General features: G+C 39.2%; 1 protein-coding gene across 7 annotated transcripts in view; it reads right to left on the bottom strand.

Annotated features, from left to right (window-relative positions):
• The window catches only part of arb2a (ARB2 cotranscriptional regulator A), a 343,893-nt gene that overhangs the window by 152,179 nt on the left and 171,112 nt on the right, over positions 1-20,602 (bottom strand). For 6 of the 7 annotated variants that reach the window (XM_057832297.1, XM_057832294.1, XM_057832301.1 and 3 more), the window contains one exon: positions 18,494-18,613. The exons of the other annotated variant lie outside the window; for it this stretch is intronic. In XM_057832297.1, the coding sequence (XP_057688280.1) occupies positions 18,494-18,613 (120 nt within the window). The remainder of the gene's footprint in view (positions 1-18,493; positions 18,614-20,602) is intronic. 7 annotated transcript variants of the gene reach the window in all.

Raw genomic sequence — 20,602 nt, 5'->3', positions numbered from 1 at the left:
GCTCGTGTATCGTATGTGTTCTTATGGAGAAATTAGCAAGGAGGGGGGAGGGAAAAATGACAAGTGACAAGCGATTCATTGGAGCTGTCAACATGTCATCTGTGGCACATTCAAAGCTCCCGTCAAACCGGCGTATTCCCTCGCTGGTGAAGGTGACCTGGGTCATAACCATCTGACTCACCCAGACGCAGCAGGTGAACGCCTCGAAATGCCACAATGAGGAGAAAGGAAAGACAGCACGAGGGGGAAAAAAGGACTCGAATGCAAATAATAGAACAGAAGGGGAAAAAAATCCACAATACTTTTTAAAAGGACAATATGTCATCTGCATTTGCAAAATTGAATTCAAATCGGTTGTCGCTCAGAAAGTAAACATGACAGCGAGATTTGATTTCTAGGAACAGGGAGAAAAAAATGAGAAAAAAGTGAATGTATTGAAATAATTTAATGTGAAACTTGACAAAACTTTACGCACGATGGCCAGAGATGAAAAAAAAAAAAAAAAAAAGTCATATCATGGACATAATTTGTCAAATATGTGAGATTTTGCCGGTTAGCAAATTACTTTTTCGACAGTTAAAATTAATCTGTTATAGGGCTCAATATTAACTCATTTTCTATCATTGACAGTGTCAGATGTCCAATTCCTTTTGCCTGGAAGAGGCTGGCAGTGAATGATCACTGTCAGCTCTCCCAGCCATAATGGATTGGACGTCTAGCGCCTTCAAAGGCTCGGAAACATGAACCACCCAATTTATGTTGACGTCTACTGTTGTAGTATTAGTATTAAGTATGATTAATAAATAAATAAAAAATACTTTAGAGGGTTACTGGGGGCCATAACCAGAGAGAATTTCTATTTATATTAATTATGATTTAGATTTTCTAAAATTAATATTTCAGTATTTTATCATTGAATGTATTCATAAAATGATTTAAAACTACAATGATCAACAATACTTAAAAAAAAAAAAAAAAAAAAAAAAAAAAATCATTTTATTAAAGGCTTGCTGTATACATGTTTACTATATGTAAGTATTGAGGCCTAAATTACCCTGGTTTAAACTATGCAGTTATATATATATTTTTAATAAATGAACAAAAATAGTTACTTGCCCAATAAAGGTTAAAAACTAATATGAAGGAATGAGGAGACCAAAAATTGGTATCGTCGGCTAGAAGGAAAAAATTGGTTTCCTCTGCTCGTTTAAAATACCTAAAATGTGATGTCTACAAAATTGTTAGCGAGGACCGTCAGATTGAGGAAGGTCAGAAGAGGAGGAAAGAGTAGAAAGCGAGACCTTGCCTCGGAGGCTACGGGCTGAAGAGAAACTGGAGAGTTACAGACAAAGCGGCGTACAGCTCTTGTGCAGCGGAACAAAGAGACAAGGTGCATTATGGGGGTTTGAGCCCTACGCGGCCACTGTGGATAAGCGTAAAACGGAGGATCAATATGCTTGTTAAACCATGCACTCATGAGATACTAAGTGAAATTAACGCTAAAGTATTACAGATACATTGATTAAATAAAAAATAATAATAATAATTTGACAGAAACTCTTTTTCTGTTTTTGTTGTTCTTGTTGTTTTTTTAAGCTTTGCCAAGACTCAACATGGGGGGGGGGGGGGGGGGGGGGGTATTGCTGGGATGGTATTTGAGGTGCTTCGTTCAGTTAAGGTAAATCAACCTATTGTCATTCATTGGACATATAAATATAATCAAATTTTCAGTGGAAATGTGTAACAAAACAATACTTCAATAACTATTCAGTAATAAACAATGCAGTATACTGCTCGCTTTCACCCTCAAACTTTGTAGTAACCATCATATTTTCTCTGTTTCCCAACTTCTTGAATAGAGCAGTCCAGAACCTTCCTTCATGACTCCCAACACAGGTTTGCTTGATGTCTTGGATCGTTTTGGAAAAAAGGGCTATTATAACCCATGCCATTTTTTAATGAATCAAATGAATCAGTGACAAATGTGAAGCCCAATAAGAATTTAGAAATGATGCCACAATCTAGCCCAGTCTATTTCAAAGGTCAATGGCAAAATTAAGATGTGGGAAGAGATCATGGGCAACGGGATTCCTTACAACTGAATAGATTAACCTGTTGGTTGATAATAATGGAGCTTAATTAAGAGATATTAGAAGCTAAAACCCAGCAGAGGGCTGTAACAGCACAACAAACCTTCTAATATACCAAAACGCGATCAGAAAGGATTCAACAGTAACTGCAGAGGTTGGCCAAAAATTGTACTAAAGTAAGAGTAGCGTTATTTCAAAATAATATTACCCATGTACAAAGTAAAAGTATTAGATGAAAAAAGAAAACTACTCAAGTAATGAGTAATTCCTTGTAATGTAATATAATTTATAGAGATGGCCGATCGATCGGGTCCGATCACGTCATTTTCAAAGTATCGGAATCGGCAAAAAATATCGGTCATGCCTTTTTAAAAAAAAAAAAAATATATATATATATATATATATTTAATTAAATCGTTTTCTAATTGTATTTAACGTTACAGACATAATATGTTACACTCATCCAGAGTCTTTAGTTTAGGCTTAAGGTAGGGTTATCAAATTTATCCCGATAACGGCGGTAATTAATTTTTTATAAAAGGTATCACGTTAGAGTATTTACCGCAATTAATGAATGCGTTGCACGACTCACTCACGCAATGTCGCGCTCAATCTGTAATGGCGCCGTTTTACCTATACAGAGAGATAAAAGGCAGCGTAAAATGAGTAGAGTGAATTTTGGCAGCCTTTGGAGCCTTTTTTTATTTGGCTAAAGCCTTACAATCCCTCTCCCTACGATTAGAAGTATCATGGGAAGCAATGTGGGGAAGCAAGGTAGCAATTGATCTTTGTCTTAAAGGGGAACTTTGAAGTAAGGTTGGCCAACCATGTTTTTGAATAATATCAATGGCTAAACAATTATAAGCATATTTTCATTATTTTTTTTAACGCAACCCTTCCAGATTCTTTGTTTAACCCATAGCAACGCCCTTGACAACGAAAATGCTTTGCTTCGGCAATCTTCGGAAATTACGTCACACCTAGACGTGCGAGGGAAGTCCACCATAGAACAGTATTGTTTGTTGCATTGCTTCTCGGTAAGATGCCACAGCGGTGTGTGGCAGTGTTTTGTTCTCGCTCAAACGAAAAGTTGTATGAGTGGCCAAAGGATAGCAGGGCACGTAAATGGACATCTTTTGTTCGCACGAAACGAATTAATTTCACGCCATCATCGAGTAGTGTTCTCTGCTGCAAACACTTCGAAGATGCTTGCTTCCTTAACCGGTCTGCTTATGATCAAGGATTTGCCAAAAAGTAAGTGGGATTTTTGGATAGATGACTGATGACTTTGTCAAAGCATAGCTGCCTACTGTTGTGGAATTGAACAGTATAAGCTATGAGAGCCGCTGACAGGTGACAGCTGAAAAATAGCGTGTTGGTTTAGCGTAGCCATTGAGTCAATCTCGCAGCGAATCAGCGAGCGCGCAGGTCACGCAGTGAATCATGGGAAATGTAGTCTCGGGACAACACTGAAGTGGTGCTTTGTAATCTGTTCGCTTGTGTGAAAAAACTACATTTCCTCACGCCATTAGACGCCAATTCCTGCCGAGAGCTGTGCCGAGCTGTGTTCTAACTTTTCCATAAGAACTGCTCCATGTGTTAATAAAGAGACAAGGTTGTCAGCGCGTCGTGTGTTCGATACATTTGTAAACAAAAAGCTCATAACAAGACACTATGCACAATCCGTTTAAGAGACGCTGGAGTGGGAGGCGAGGAGGAGATCGGCGAGAAGCAAAACTTCGTGGTCGAATGTGGCGGCAGTCCGCTATTATTTTGTTTTCTTATTGTTGCCACAATAAAGTGGAGAAAGCCATCGAAGACTCATCTCCTTCTTTCCCCCCAACGTTTTTATATTATTATTTTATATGCACGAGAGCTGCCGGATCTGCCAAAATGAACATGAAGTCTGATTATTATTTTTTTTAACAATGTCATCAGATAGACAAAAACATAACATTATGTGCAAATGCCTGCATCTTCAAATCATAAAAATAATAACAGCCTATATCTTACCAATGTTGTAATCTCGATGGGTCTTGTATCCATTCCATGTCAGGTAGTCTAGGTACATTGTTTGCATTCTGATTAGCGTCTGGCTAATACATGTTAGATCCAACATAAAATTCCAAGCTCCTCTTCTTCCTCCAACTCTTCAAAAACTTGGATCTCCTCCCTTGCGCTCGGTCTATCGCTTATATCGCTGTTTGAATCATTGTTTGAAGGGCTTTGTTTGGCGGCCGTATGTATGGAGCTGCCAACGCTGTTCCCGGTGTGACGTATCACTTCCGGGTTCGTCCCCTTTCAGGCTCGAACTTCGGAAACGCGATTATTTTGTCAAATATACAACATACAAATTATTTTTTTCATGCTTTATTTGGTGGACAATGTTTAATTACTTTACTTATGACCCTATTTGGCATGTGAAGAAATTAGTTCACACTACAGCTTTAACACCTTATGTTAGTTCCCAACGCAGAGCAGATATATCAATTGGCAGCACTACGCACAGTCATGGTTCCACTTCCCATCATGCATTTGGCCATGGCTACAGTATCATTTACTGAAAGCTCAACAAATACACTAGATGGCAATATTTAGTCACAATATACAAAGTCACAAGTCTTTCTATCCGTGGATCCCTCTCACAGAAAGAATGTTAATAATGTAAATGCCATCTTGAGGATTTATTGTCATAATAAACAAATACAGTACTTATGTACTGTATGTTGAATGTATATATTCGTCCGAGTTTTATTCATTTTTTTCTTAATGCATTGCCAAAATGTATATGATCGGGAAAAATTATCGGGAATGATTGGAATTGAATCGGGAGCAAAAAAAGCAATCAGATTGGGAAATATCGGGATCGGCAGATACTCAAACTAAAATGATCGGGATCGGATCGGGAGCAAAAAAACATGATCGGAACCACCCTAATAATTTATGTAATTTTTAAAACAATAGCATATTATTTTTTCCTTAGCACAACATCATCTATATGAACTGTTATCATTATACTATAACCTATTAGATGACAATATTAGGCCAAAAATATACCAGAATCATCAAACTCCGACTGAAAAAATAGAAATGAAAATCACCCGTCCCAAGAGCATGATTTACCTCTCGTGGATGAAAATATTTTCTACCATTAAGTTAAAACTATCACATCTCTGGTTTTCCGTGGTCTATCAGTGCCAAATAAAAACTGGGAGCTTAATTATTTTCTACAACGCTTTAAAGATGCCACTTGCTGGAATATGTTAGAACATCTGTGTGATCAAAAAGGCCTTTGCACACGAGCGTTAGCCCGATTGAGCGGTTCACAGCAAGCGCAAAACGGGAGGAGTCACAAAACCTGACGTGGACACTGTCAGGAAGTGAAAAGCGGCAAGCATATTTACTATAGTCCCAAGCACCAAGGTGTTTATTTTTCATTGTTGCACAAGAAATTAACAACTTTTTCCCATTTCAAGAAGTAGTGGACATTAGAATAGCCGGTTTTACTAGTTTCGGTGAGAAGGTAAATAGTTTTTTTGGTTGTCCGTGAACTACATTTCCACACAAATGCACATCGAGGTACCATATAGCTTAGTAAGGAGAGGTATTAGAGTCATTATTCGAGTGTCCCAGAGCTCACGAAACTTAAAAAAAAGCACATTTATCAAGGTTTCGTCGACCATGATTTACGCATATTTGTCCGCCGAAACAGCCTGATAGCAAAGATATAAAGTAAGTACACCCCTCTGCTATTGGATGCATTGTTGACGTCAGCACGGCGGAGCTCTCAAAACAGAGCAAGGCTCTATTTTTGGCCCCGCCTATCGGCACAAATTCATTCAAACTTGCCGTTCCACCCAAAACTGCCTTCCAATGCTCACTTTCGCCAAGAAGTCCACTCACAATGAATGGGTTGCCGATGAACTCTTCACACTTGGCTGCCGCTAGTTTGAAACGGCCTTAAGACTCGACTGCGAGCTTGTATGTGTGGTCATGTAACTGTATTGTTACACTGCTGGCCAAAAGTATTGGCACCCACGCAATTCTGTCAGATAATGCTCAATTTCTCCCAGAAAATGATTCCAATTACAAATGCTTTGGTAGAAATAGCTTCATTTATTTTGATTGGAATGAAAAAACACAAAAGAAAAAGGGAGAAAAAAAAATCATTTTACACAAAACTCCAAAAATGAGCTGGACAAAAGTATTGGCACCCTCAGCCTAATACTTGGTAGCACAACCTTCGGACAAAATAACTGCGAACAACCGCTTCCGGTATCCATCAGTGAGTTTCTTACAATGCTCTGCTGGAACTTTAGACCATTTTTCTGCTCCAGATCTGTGAGATTCGATGCCTTCTCTAAACTACCATTTTCAGATCTCTCCACAGGTGTTCTATGGGATTCGGGTCTGGACTCATTGCTGGCCACTTTAGAAGTCTCCAGTGCTTTCTCTCAAACCATTTTCTAGTGCTTTTTGAATGTGTTTTGGGTCTTGTCCGGTTGGAAGACCCATGACCTCTGAGAGAGACCCAGCTTTCTCACACTGGGCCCTACATTATGCTGCAAAATTTGTTGGTAGTCTTCAGACTTCATAATGCCATGCACACGGCCAAGTAGTCCAGTGCCAGAGGCAGCAAAGCAACCCCAAAACATCAGGCAACCTCCGCCATGTTTGACTGCGGGGACCGTGTTCTTTTCTTTGAAGGCCTCGTTTTTTTCCCTGTAAACTCTACGTTGATGCCTGTTATTAGTCCAGCATCTGCACAAGGGTGCCAATACTTGTCCTGCCCATTTTTGGAATTTTGTGCAAAATGATCATGATTTACCTTTTTTTTCCCATTTTATTTTGTGTTTTTTCATTGCAAGCAAAATAAATGAAGATATTACTACCAAAGCATTTGTAATTGCAATCATTTTCTGGGGGAAATTGAGCATTATCTGACAGAATTGCAGGGGTGCCAATACCTTTGGCCAGCAGTGTATGTCTGATTGGTATGATGGAGTCATATGATTATTGTTGCTACATATGATTGGTGAAAATGGGTGAGCCACTGTGCTGGCAATAAAAAAGTCAGACGGAAAAGAGTAGCGACTCTAGTGCAGCCTAAAGTAGCAGAGTAGGAGTAGCGTTTCTTCTTCACAAATCTCAAGTAAAAGTAAAAAGTATGGCATAGGCAAATCTCTCTTAGGACTGCATTTTTCTCAAAAGGTTACTCAAGTAAATCTAACGGAGTAAATGTAACGCGTTAATAACCACCTCTGAAGAACTGTAACAATTACTGACGCTTGTAAAATTAACTGTCGACCCCTTATTCTGCCGGCCATTTCCACAGACCAGCACCCCCTGCTAACAGATGTCCGTCACTACGACAGAGAACTTTAATCCATGCAGATATATGATCAATACATCTTCCACGATCATAAAATGCAATAAAACAAACGTGCGCAGCAAAGGAAAAGCATGAAATACATTCAAGGTAATTTTTCATGACACCACTCTCTCGCTCCCTCTTTTTCCAACAGGTCGGCTGAACCGTAGCTACAGCTGAACTCTGGGTAGCACTGTCTCCAGGAAAGAAAAAACAAAGTGATCAATGTGAGAAGGCACGAGGCGCTCATGGACGGGCCAATCAATGGTGGAAAGAACCTTGCCCAGGGCCTTATGCAAATGGAAGCACGTCCCGTAACCTCGGGAGTGAACATGCGCACTAGATCAATGGGACGAGGGTAGGACCTTACAGCGGGATCAGCCTCAGCCAGTAAATATGAAATGATGAATCCCTTAAGATTTCCCTGAACTTTATATGAACGAGCTGGGGCTTCTTACATTACAAAGTGGCTCAAACAAAAAAAAAAAAAAAAAAAAAAAAAAAATCGTGTTGAAAAGAATTAGTTATTGCATGGATCTGGATGGTCAAGAACAATCCTTGGAGCCTTGAGAACAGATTGATATTTCATTTCCGACGGAAAAAAATAAGACGACAACAAGAGAGAGACTTATGAATGGTCTCTTCAATAATACTTGTGGGAGATGAGTTTCTGTTACATCGCCATGGCAACATCAGTGTCTTTTGACAAACAGATGAAGAAGAGTGCTTGACCAGTCAGAAAAAAATGCTCAGACATTAGAAATGACCATTTTCCTTAATAATTAAACTATGAATAAATATTTTTTAAAAATATGGAGATATAATATGGAGAAATATGGAAATTCAATCCATTTCGACTCAAATTGGATGATTTTGACTGGGAGGGCTGGCAGCGATCATTCACTGCCAGCCTCTCCCAGTCAAAATGAACTGGACGTCTAGCGCCGTCAATGGCACAGAAACATGCACATTCACAGATAGTTTAAATATTTTGTTTTATTTTTTTTAATTCGAAATGGATTGGAAATATCTGGTCGTCAAGGGCAGTGAATGAGTTAAACAATGTGGAATTTAATTACAGAGCTACATTGAAATATGCATTGTTCTTGCTTCACGGATATCTCAGATAACCTTCATAAGCTTAAACAAGGAAAACTTAACTGAATGTAAAATAACAAGAAATGTGTATTCAATTCAATTCAATTTTATTTGTATATCACTATATCACAACAAGGTTGTCTCAAAGGGCTTTGCAGAGGCAATACGATACACAGTCAAGAACAGTAGATGAATTAATAAAGTTCAAGTCCTGGTGTATGTAAATATAGTAATGCTAGATACACAGTAAATTGAGGGGGGCTCCATGAGATGAATGAAAATAGAACTTTTTAGACTAGAACACCAAAAACAGAAATGTCATCTCGAAAGGCAATTTGAAATAAAAATATAATAGATTTTGGTGCCATTTTGTTCAGCCCTTCTCAGTTGCTTTTATAAGTTATCGCCAGATTCGCCAATGTTGGAACACATGCCTTAAGCGACCTCTTGCAGTTTAGTGTGAAAATAACATGTGGAATGAAATAATAATGTGTTAATAATTTCACACATACGTCGCTCTAGAGTATACTAGTAAGTCGCACCCACAGCCAAACTATGGGGAAAAAAAACCCTGAAACTTATAGTCTCAAAAATATGGTACTATGGATCATGAAAGGATTTTTTTAGCTCAACTGCCAGGTTTCACAAAAATGTGTTAATTTCTATGTACTCAATCCTTGGTTGAGCTTCTTTTGCATGAATTACACTTTCAATACCATGTGGCATAGAGGCAAAAAACATGTGGCACTATGTGTGATAGAAGCCAAGATTGCTTTGATAGTTGCAAATCAGATCAATATCTATGAATTGTTGGCTGTGGTGTCTCTGATCTCTTATAGATTTTCTATAGGGTCCAGGTCTGGGAAGTATTTTGGCCAATACAGCAGAGTAACACCATGGTTGTTAAACCAGATTTTGGTACGTTTGACTGAGTGGACAGGTGTCAAGTCATGCTAGAAAGTAAAATGAGCATGAATTTACCACCAAAGCACCTTCGCTGGTCTGCTATGACCACATTTTGCAGAAAAATAAAATATTCATCCGCTTTGAAAATTTTTAATAACTGCCATTACATATGTAATATTAGAAAATTTTTGGAATACAACTATTTTCCGACTCCACCAATACGGCCAGCATAAAAAAGCATGGATATGCTAGCAACATGGAAGAAACATGAATGAACGGGATGCACACCGCGACACGTGTCTAAAAGAGTTCTGTATTGATACTTTTTAATGAGCCTTGATTTTCTTGTAAGCACACATGGACGCAAAAGATGTAATGAAATAGGCTCAATTAAAAACTAATCCAACACAAACCACAAAACAAACAATTCCTGCCGATATTGAAAGGCTCGCAGCCGAGTCCAACCCCCCCGTCCCTGCTACAAATGTAATCTAGAAAGCGACGATGCTCCCAAAACATAGCGAGAAACACCAACAAAGGTGAGTATAATGGCGTTGTATTGAAGGGAATACTTCACAAAGCCTATTGTGAGAGTATCCTTTTCAGGCGGCAAACCCGCTGTAATTTGGTCTGCGTCATCTGCCTCTAGTCACAATGCAGCACTACAGCTTTGAAATGGATGGCAAATGAAGGCCATTTGTACATAATCACAGCAGATAGAAGAATTCACAAGCCCTACAATGTGTTGTTGAGCCCCCCCTCCCAAAAAGGACCTTGGTCTATCTGTAGCAGCCAGCACGGCTAAGGTTTGGCAAGAGAGCTCTTTTCTCCAGAAACAAGCAAATCAATTCAAATCAAATCAGCTTGCTAGCCGTGACATTTAAACAGTTCAATTTACATCCTTATGTTAAGAGGAGAGCTGCTCTCAAAGATGCCTATTCATTCGCCAGGAAATTAGACGTCTATATTTCACTCGGTTAATAGAGCAAATACGCCGTAGCGCGGCTGGGGAAGAAACCGTGTCTTTTGGCGGCATACAAAGGGCTCGGCGTGTATGTCATTATGAGCGACTCACAAAAACAGAGGGGATAATATACATTTTATTATATAGAGCCGAGTGCAAAGAAGCGACACGCACACACAAACACTTTCTCAGTGCTGCTGACGGTGGTGTCTGTCCTTAGGGCTGCCGTCCCGCTGTGAGGGCCGGCAGGCACTTTTGTCAGGGTGGTCCTTTTGTTTCACATCAAACAAAACGCCACAGCTTTGCATATGGCTCCACTAATTTCTGCTAGTGTGCCTCAGTCATTTATCATTGCCTCTCACCCTCTCCTCTTCTTTTCCATCCCCTAACACGGCTCTGATAGCTGCTAACCACCAAGCTGTTCTGCTTAGGATGATGCGGGCTTCTGCGGGCTACAACTGACACACAGATGCGCACATGCGTGTAAATGCACATCAATACAGGCTCACATAACCCCGCAGACTATCTGCGCTGCCGCTCGTGGAACGACGCACACACACGTCAGCACACACAGACGGCCATTTTCACAGGAAACGACACAATGCTGTACCGCTTGCAAGCCCGCCAGCTATGGAAAACCTTGAGATTAAAAAAAAAAAAAAAAAAAAATCTCTTTAGCATCTCTTTAACAGTAGTCATGATAGCTCTCTAGAGTTTAAAGGGTGGTAAGATGTACATATAAACATGATTTGAAGAGATTTTCTGTTAGTCTATTTCTAATTTGTAATGTATGCATTTTTTAAAATATTAGCTAAACCTGTCAAATATACATGATTCATATTTATAGACAGGTAATAAAACAGGAAAGCGCGTTGTTTATTAAGTTTATTGATTGGCACTTTCACTGCCATTGACGATGATAGACATTCTTTTCATCCTACTGCTGTGAATTTTTAGTTTGTCACAGGTATACGTCCAATCCATTTGAACTGGGAGGGCTGGCAGCGAATGACCATTCTTTTTGTCGCGGTCAATGAAAGCCAATGAGTTAAAATTAGAGTTGTCCAATATTATTTGGTAGCCGATAATAAAAGCATTTTAAATTGGTATCGGATAATATCCACATCGGTTTTCCATCATCGGTTTTGGGCCAATATGTATGTTACCTTCAAAGTGTAATATAGGCACTTTTTTTCATAACTTCAGCTGAAGTTGTGCTCAAATTTTTTGTAGAATGTTTATTTGGAAAACCTTGAAGTTGTTATGTTTATCATTATTAAAGCATCCGTAACATATAATATTAATAATATGTTAAGTCCACGACCGGTTAGTCGGTTAATAAGTAATTATTGGGAAACTCTAGTTAAAATGTCGATAAACTTCCTACTAGCCGAACGTGTGTGTTGAAATGTCAAGCAATTTTTAAACAGTGAAAATAAAACAATAATTCGGGACACATTTCTATACTCTGGATTTGCATCCGTGAGTATTTGAACAATAACACAGTAATTTTTTTCCCTCGTAGGGCATACTTAAAGGAATACATTTTGTGGAATAAACCTGGGTGCCATCTGACTGGGATGTTTGTGATGTCTAGAAAAAAAAATATCCATCAGTTTCATGTCTGTGCATTGAGCAGCGAGCTTAGTACAGGATGTGCTTAGGGTAGGTAAGCACAAACACAGGAAGAAATGTGGAAATGGGAAACTTCCATACTGAAGTAAAAAATACAAAGCTATTTTAATATTTATCGAGTCTATGCTGGAAAATCCCATTACCAGTTCATCAATCTGGACTGTTGAAAGACTGTTAAAACTTAATTTGCATTTGCACTCATGAGAGTCTTTGCCTTTCATGACTCAATTAATGTTGATGCCCTGATTAGATAAATAGATGGATATACGTTATTAATCACATTAGGAAATGAACATGTTGAAGGTGATCTTAAACACCCAAAAATCCCAATCAATAAGTTACTACAAAATCCCTGGTGCCGTCCAACAAAGAGAAGGTGAATAGAAGAAGGAGTTTTTTCCCAGCCGGCTGTTGCCATGCCAGTCATGAAGCGAGAGTCCTGCACTGAGGGCAGAGTTGGCCCGGCTGCTGCCCTGAGGGTCACCCCGACCGGGCGAGAGAGGACAAAAGAAATGAGAACAAAAAGAAATCATGGGGGCAAACAAGGAAAGAAAACAGTGATGTTAAGTATAACCAACTTCTCCAACTTGGGCTATTTTGCTACTGGCGTTCCCGTCCTCCTCCATCACAGTGTAGGTTGGGAAAACGGACACTTAAAAACCGAAAGTGGGATTCAATAAATACAACACGGATGGCCACGTACAGAAAGTGTCATACAGACATTTGGCCAATTTGTTCATCACGTACAGTATAAGTGAAGTAAGCTCGTTTCTATACTTTTTAGGGGCTGTTACAGCGGCTGGTTGGTTGGCACCCACACACTCGCACCAAGAGACAGATGCCTTCTTATATAAGATCTTATATAATGCTGCCACATCCTTTCCAATAAGACTGCTCTTTTTTACTTTGAGAGTACATAGGTCAAACTGAGATAGACAACTCTTCCGGAACACGACCACCGACGCCAACATATCTGCGTTCAAGCTTAGTGAAGATGGATGAAAAGACAAGGTATACAGATGGCGGAATCCTCAGTTTCTCTCTGGTTATGTCTCCGATAATACTCCTTTTTTTGGTGGACAGTTATTAATTAGCTACATAATTTGGGGTAGTTTTTTAATCACCATTGGATTTATATGCACTGAAATTAATAGAAAGTCACTTTAATACAACATTTTAGTGTTACATGACTATTCTGAAATCACCTAATTATCTTCTACAACGACAGTATGGCCCGGCATTGTTCGGGTTTGTGTAACAGGAACGCAATACAACTGAATGGCAGATAAAACATGCTTTCCTTAGAGATGCAGCTGTCATGTAGTAATAGTAAAAGGACACCATAAAGTGGTTAATGCGCAATTTTTTTCCCATCGCTGTGTAAGATATAAATATGCAGTCGAAATAAGTCCCTTAGTAATATTGTGGAAAATTGTAAACTTTTTTGAAATCCAGTGTCTTGTTGTGGAGTACTCAAAGCCACAACGTATCATCACAGCATATTTAAATTTGTACGTGAAACCGTAAAGTTTAAAGGCTAACTGCGACCTAGCAATAGCCGTCTTTTCCTCAATCAGGGATTTTCTGCATGATCTTATCCCAGCTAACTATGGACAGTAGGTAGGGTACACCCTGAATCGGTTGTCAGCCAGTTGCAGGGCACAAGAAGTCGAACAACCGTTCACGCACACACTCATACCTGGGGACAATTTGTAGTGTTCGATCAGCTGACCATGCATGTTTTTGGGGTGTTGAAACCGGAGTACGCAGAGAAAACACACACAGGCACGGGGAGAACATACAAACTCACAATAGGAAGGCCAGAGCCTGGGATTGATTCCTTAATTTCAGAACTGCGAGGCTGACGTGCTAGCCACTCGGCCGCCATGCCGCCATTCTTAAACCAATACCTGATAAAACACTTGAAAACTATTAACACTGGACTCTTTTTGAGGAACTGTTCAAAATCTGCCAATCTCGTCAGTATGCATCTGCATATGCACTTAAATTTAGCACAGTAAATAAAATCACTGAAAGAATGTATTTATTTAAAACCCGTCCTGTTCAGCTGCTTAGATATAGAATGGTAAATCTGAGTATCTTTAATGCCTGAAACTGTTATAATGTGCCACATGGGAGTTTAGTGTGCTTCCACAGTTGTTTATATTGTGTCGTTTAAACAAAAAATACGAATACAAATTACATTTAAAATCTTGATCTTAAAATCGCCCAGCCCTATGTTAACCACTCTAGAATAAAACCGCAGTGGTATCTCTAGATACAAATTTATTTAATTCGTTCCAAGACCTGGTTTGTAAGTCGAAATGATTGTATGTTAAGTAGGATTTTGCCATAAGAATACACTGTAATTCGGTTAATTCGTTCAACGGACCAAAAACTTACACTAAATCCTTCATAAATACTGCAGGTAGAATTGCAAACAACAATTGCTCAGAGCAAACCACATAAATTATAAATACAAACTGGAATTGGAATAATAATCAAATAGAAATAATAATAATAATTTAATGAATTGGGTTTTAATGTGGCGGTCGTGTTTGGTGGCGGTGGTGCGTGCATGCTTTTCCTGAACGGACCAAAAGACTGACAAGAGTAAAAGAGTGTGAAGTTTTTTTACTTTCTCTTTACATGTTGTTGTTGGCGTCGGCTACGGTAGACAGTAGCCGTGTTGTGTTGCACAAGTTCTGAATTAAATGATCAAAAACCTGACGAAGCTGGCGACTTCCTTACCAATGTTACTATAATAATAATGATATTAATAATAATAAATCGGAAATTAAAAAGAAAAAAAAAAAAAAAAGCATTTTTATTGTCATCTTAACTTAGAGAGACTGGCGAACAGAGGTTGGAGGATACGGCGGGTGGAGTACAGAAGGATACATCTGCATGGACCATCAAAACAAATTCCCGCCATACTGTCGGGCCAGTTTGCTCACACGCACACCACGCTTATATTTTTCTATGATTTCCTTTTTAATTTCAATGGTAATCGTCACCTTTTTCCTTTTGTCACCACCTGCACTAACCTCCTTGGGACCAATGTTGATTTCTCCTACAAGAAAATCTGCCCAGCATCCAAATTGCAACACTGTCATATTATTATTATGTATTTCGAGCATATGTCGAGACAAATGACGAGTCAAATTTTCCGTCGGATGTCGAAAGGGTCGTATGTCGAGGTACCACTGTACTAATAATAGAAATTACTAACACATGATTAATTCACTGCCATTAACTGTGAATGATCACTGCTAGCCTCACCCACTCAAAATGGATTGGACATCCATTGCAGTCAATTCTAGAAAATGAGTTAAAATGACTTTTGAGGTGTATTTTTCCTGAAAGAAATGGGCCTGTTTCCTAGAATGCCAAAGTTAGTGTCCCAACCAAAAGAATGTGTACAGTAATGCTTATAAAGAAGGAAAAAAAAACCTCTACAGAAGTCAGCTTTTTTGAAAGATTTTGCACTAAATTCTCTTGAGAGCTTGTTTTCTGCGGGGGCATCTTCATTAACAGCACGGCAGCCGAATCAGAATGGAAAGAGCGCGCTCGGCAACAGTTAACTGAAATGGATAGATGGAATGTGTGCAAGGGTAAAAGGGTGAAAAAGGGTGGGGGTGAGGCAGAGAGAGCAAGCAGCCTTTCGCCCTGTAGCTTCTCTTTCTGCTCTCGCATTCAAAGGCAGTTAGCTCCTCTTTGATGTATCTATAATTAGTCCGTACGCAGTGTTTTTAAAACGAAACCAAATTGCAATGAAACACTTGAGCGCGCCACACAGGGGTTAACATGCTCCCGAGCATGGGGAGCGAGCAGGAGAAATTAACAGCGGGCCCTTTTGATGGGCTTGATCAGAAATGTATTTATTAACTGCAAAGGGGAGCAGTAATTAACCCGCAGACAGCTTGTTTTCTCTGGGTCTTCTCATGTGTCGAACGGTTCATCCCGCAAGGCTCTGCGAGCGCGCACACACACACATACACTTCCCATCCCATCCCGCTGGACCAATTTCTCCTCAATTAAGTAGATGGTGTATGTGTGCCAGTGTGTGCTTATAAGTGCAGGGAATCTGTGCGGTCGTACAAGTGTGGGTATGCCGAAATGTAATACTAGTTGCTTTATATTTGGTGTATTTGTGCATTTGAGTACATTTGGCTAAAATGTTGAAGAGCTCCAGGGAGTTACATGTGTGTATGTGTTCCCAATTAGTCAGAAGGCGTAAAGGAATCGCAACAATAATAGAGAAGAGAAGCCGGTAAGGCCTCTAGGGAAAACCTGGTGGTGGCATTTACGAACACTGTCACTTAAAATGAACAAAGGATATCTTTTAGCTCTTTGTCATGATGTTATCATCCCCCTATACTGCGTGAGCTACACTCAATGTATTTATACACACATGCGCCATTCGCATTTGCATGATTTAATAGAATTCTATCTTGACAAGAACATACGTTAAAAGAGTCCAGCGAGTAACTTAAATAGGTGAACCTAAGCAGGGGTAACACATATGGAAAGAAGGGAGACAAAAAGGAAGACTAGTGAGATTTTGACGCTCTCACAGACAAAACGCTGCTTGCATTTTAGTAAGCAAAAAGTAAAAGTAGGCTAATAAAATTATTTTTGAAAACAACATTGGGACAAGTGACCACACAGACATTTTCTGGCTGTAGCTACCCTTGCTGGTAAAAAATAAAGGCCAGAAAAATGTCATCAATAGTGTGAAAGATGGTGACCTGAGCAAAGACTCTTACATTGAAAGAAATGTATGCTGTAAAGTAACCCGAATTTACTCATTGATCATATGAAAGTTTGAAAAGAACAACCGTTGCGCCACATATCGTGCCATCAATATACATACAATATAAACAAACCCCAGTTCAAGAGAAGTTGGTAAGTTGTGTAAATTATTAATAATAATGAGAAAAATAACAAATATAATGATTAAATCTCTTTCAGGCTTCATTAAATTGACTTGAGACAAGATGTATAATTTCCCAACTTGAATGTTATTGTTTTTTTGCAAATATTTTCTCTAGAGTTGTCCGATAATTACTTTTTCACCGATAACAGATATTCCAATATTGTCCAACTTCAAAAATCCAAAACCGATATATGCAATCATGGACTTGACATACTGTATTATGGCTTTTTGTATTGTGATGCTCTACTGGATGCTTTAAGAATGACACTGCTCACATATCAAACCCCAAGCATCTTGGTTTAGAGCCATCTAATGGTCAATAAGCACAACTGATGTGCTAAGTTGTGAGCAGCCTGTGTACAAAGTCAGAAGGCCTCTACGTTCAATTTGAAGGCAACATGCTTTTGGCCCATAAACGATAATGAAAAACCGGAGTCGATATTATCCGATACCATTTTAAAATGATTTTATCGGGCAATATTTTCGGCTATCCGATAATATCGGACAACTATAATTTTCTCATTTTGAATTGGACATCCGCAACACTTTCTATAACAACTTCAAAATGAGCTACGACTGCCTGGCTCGCTCTCCAAATGTCTCATCAGACCAGAGACAGTAACAGCACAACCAAAGAGCGTGCATGCCCTTTATGGGCTGACTTGGAACCTACAGGCAACAATAAGTCCACAATTAGTTAAAATCAATTAATAAGCTCTAAGAGAACATTTCAGCTCTGAGGTTCAATGCAATGCATATCCCTACAATATACCTACTAAATTTCATTGCGATCAGTCCATGAATGATAGAAGAGTAAAAATTTTAAGTCTGTAAATCTATTTACTATAATCAGCTCGGAGACAAACACCAAAACAATACAAACAATTGTAATAAAAATAAATATTGCATCCAAGGATTGATGCGTATAAATGTCTAGGATACACCTGTCAAATCTCATTCTGATTCATCCATGAATAACGGATGAGTAGCAATTTTCCTTAGTGTCCTCACCAGTAATAATAATAAATACAATGATAATAATAATCATAACAGAAACAACAAGGACAAGGTTTGAGACCTTCATCCGGGCAGTCTAAAAACATGGGCAGGAGCAATAAAAGACTGGAAAAGTTAAAAAAAAAAAAAAAAAAAAAAAAAAAAAAAAAAAAAAACATCTTTTCGTGACATTGCACAGGTGATTTGTAAACATAACCCCAATCATATTTTATATTTTTATCCAGGGGTTATGTTTTTTTCCAAGTTGTATCTTTTTTGCTGCCAATGACGGTGATAGACATCAAATCCCTTTGGACTGGGACGGCTGGCCCCTCCAAGTTCAAATGGATTGTACATCTATTGCCATTAGTGGCACTGAAAAATTATTATTCTTTGGTAGCTCTCCTAGCTAAAATCATTTGAGCTGATAGCATATCATTGTGTCTTCAAGTTGAAGAAGTAAAAATCACAATTAAAAAAATATATATACTGACCAGCTCGACAAAGGACAACCCTCCGTAGCTGTGGGCCACGACGAAGACATGCTTGGCAGCAGCTTTGGCCACAAAATGATCCCATACGTAAAGCACGTGTTCCTCAGAGGAAGCATTTTCCTGAGAGAATAAAAACAACACACAGACTTTCTTAGTTACGGGCTATCCGAAACCAAACTTTTCATTGTTTTACAGTTTGATTGACAAAAATTTTATAAGACAGTGAAAGGCAACAAAAGAGAAATAGAAAAGTGGTGGTAGCCTGAGGAGATGTCTATAAAGAGGCACTCTTTAGTCAATCAATAAGTCTTGCATATTGCAAATGCCCTAAATGTAAAACTCAATAAGCTCGGAGAGGTAACGTTTAAATCTTAATTTGTAACTGGTTGCTCAATCAATGCCCTATCTATACGCCAGTGGCGACCACACGGGAAAATACTTGCGAAGGTCAAAAGAAAAACAAAAGGCAAAAAATACATGTAAACTACATGTACACATCAAGAAACAAAATATAAATCAACAGACTGCATGATTTCTACCTTAATCCCATTAAGGTCACTACATACCTTGTGACCAGTCGGTATGTTTAATTAAAATGAGATTTGAAGACGTATAGAGGATTTCAAAGACAATAGTAAAAGGATAGGAATGAAAAGGGCATCCATTAATGAACTTGTGACATTGATTTGAGACTTTGATTTCCTATCAAACTGTCTGTCTGGCAATAAAAATAACCCATTCCTGCACAGCACACAGATGCAAGACCCTGTAAAACTAAATCACAACACTACTGCATGACGTAGCCCCGCTGGGTGCGACCTGAGAATGTACTTTTCAGTATTTACATTTTAAGTATTTAGTCAACCACTAATTGTGCAAGTTCTCCCACTTGAAATTATTAGATAGGCCTGTAATTGACAAAATGGGTAAACCTCAACCATTAGAGACAGTGTGGAAAAAAAACAGAAAAATCACATTGTTTGATTTTTAAAGAATTTATTTGCAAATCATGGTGGAAAATAAGTATTTGATCAAGACCAAAAGTTCATCTCAATACTTTGTTATGTACCCTTTGTTGGCAATAACGGAGGCCGAACGTTTTTTGTAACTCTTCACAAGCTTTTCACACACTGTTACTGGTATTTGGGCCATTTCCTACATGCAGATCTCCTCTAGAGCAGTGATGTTTTGGTGCTGTCGTTGGGCAACACTGACTTTCAACTCCCTCCACAGATTTTCGATGGGGTTGAGATCTGGAGACTGGCTAGGCCACTCCAGGAACTTGAAATGCTTCTTACGAAGCCACTCCTTTGTTTCCCGGGCTGTGTGTTTGGGATCATTGCCATGCTGAAAGACCCAGCCATGTCTCATCTTCAATGCCCTTGCTGATGGAAGGAGATTTTCACTCAAAATCTCTCGATACATGGCCCCATTCATTCTTTCCTTTACACAGATCAGTCGTCCTGGTCCCTTTGCAGAAAAACAGCCCCAAAGCATGATGTTTCCACCCCCCCATGCTTCACAGTGCAATTCAGTATTCTTTCTCCTCCAAATACGAGAACCTGTGTTTCTACCAAAAAGTTCTATTTTGGTTTCATTTGACCATATCACTTTCTCCCAGTCCTCTTCTAGATCATCCAAATGCTCTCTAGCGAACCGGAGACGGGCCTGGACGTGTACTTTCTTCAGCAGGGAGACACGTCTGGCAGTGCAGGATTTGAGTCCCTGGCGCCTCAATGTGTTACTGATAGTAACCTTTGTTACTGTGGTCCCAGCTCTCTGTAGGTCATTCACTAGGTCCCCCCGTGTGGTTCTGGGATTTTTGCTCACCGTTCTTGTTATCATTTTGACGCCACGGGGTGAGATCTTGCATGGAGCCCCATATCGAGGGAGATTATCAGGGGTCTTGTATGTCTTCCATTTTCAAATAATTGCTCCCACAATGGATTTCTTTACACCAAGCGTTTTACCTATTGCAGATTAAGTCTTCCCACCCTGGTGCATGTCTACAATTTTGTCTCTGGTGTCCTTCGACAGCTCTTTGGTCTTGGCCATAGTGGAGTTTGGAGTGTGACTCACTGAGGTTGTGGACAGGTGTCTTTTATACTG

Source organism: Corythoichthys intestinalis, chromosome 3 (assembly GCF_030265065.1).
Source record: "Corythoichthys intestinalis isolate RoL2023-P3 chromosome 3, ASM3026506v1, whole genome shotgun sequence".
NCBI lineage: Eukaryota > Metazoa > Chordata > Actinopteri > Syngnathiformes > Syngnathidae > Corythoichthys > Corythoichthys intestinalis.
This window is presented reverse-complemented; position numbering and strand designations above follow the sequence as displayed.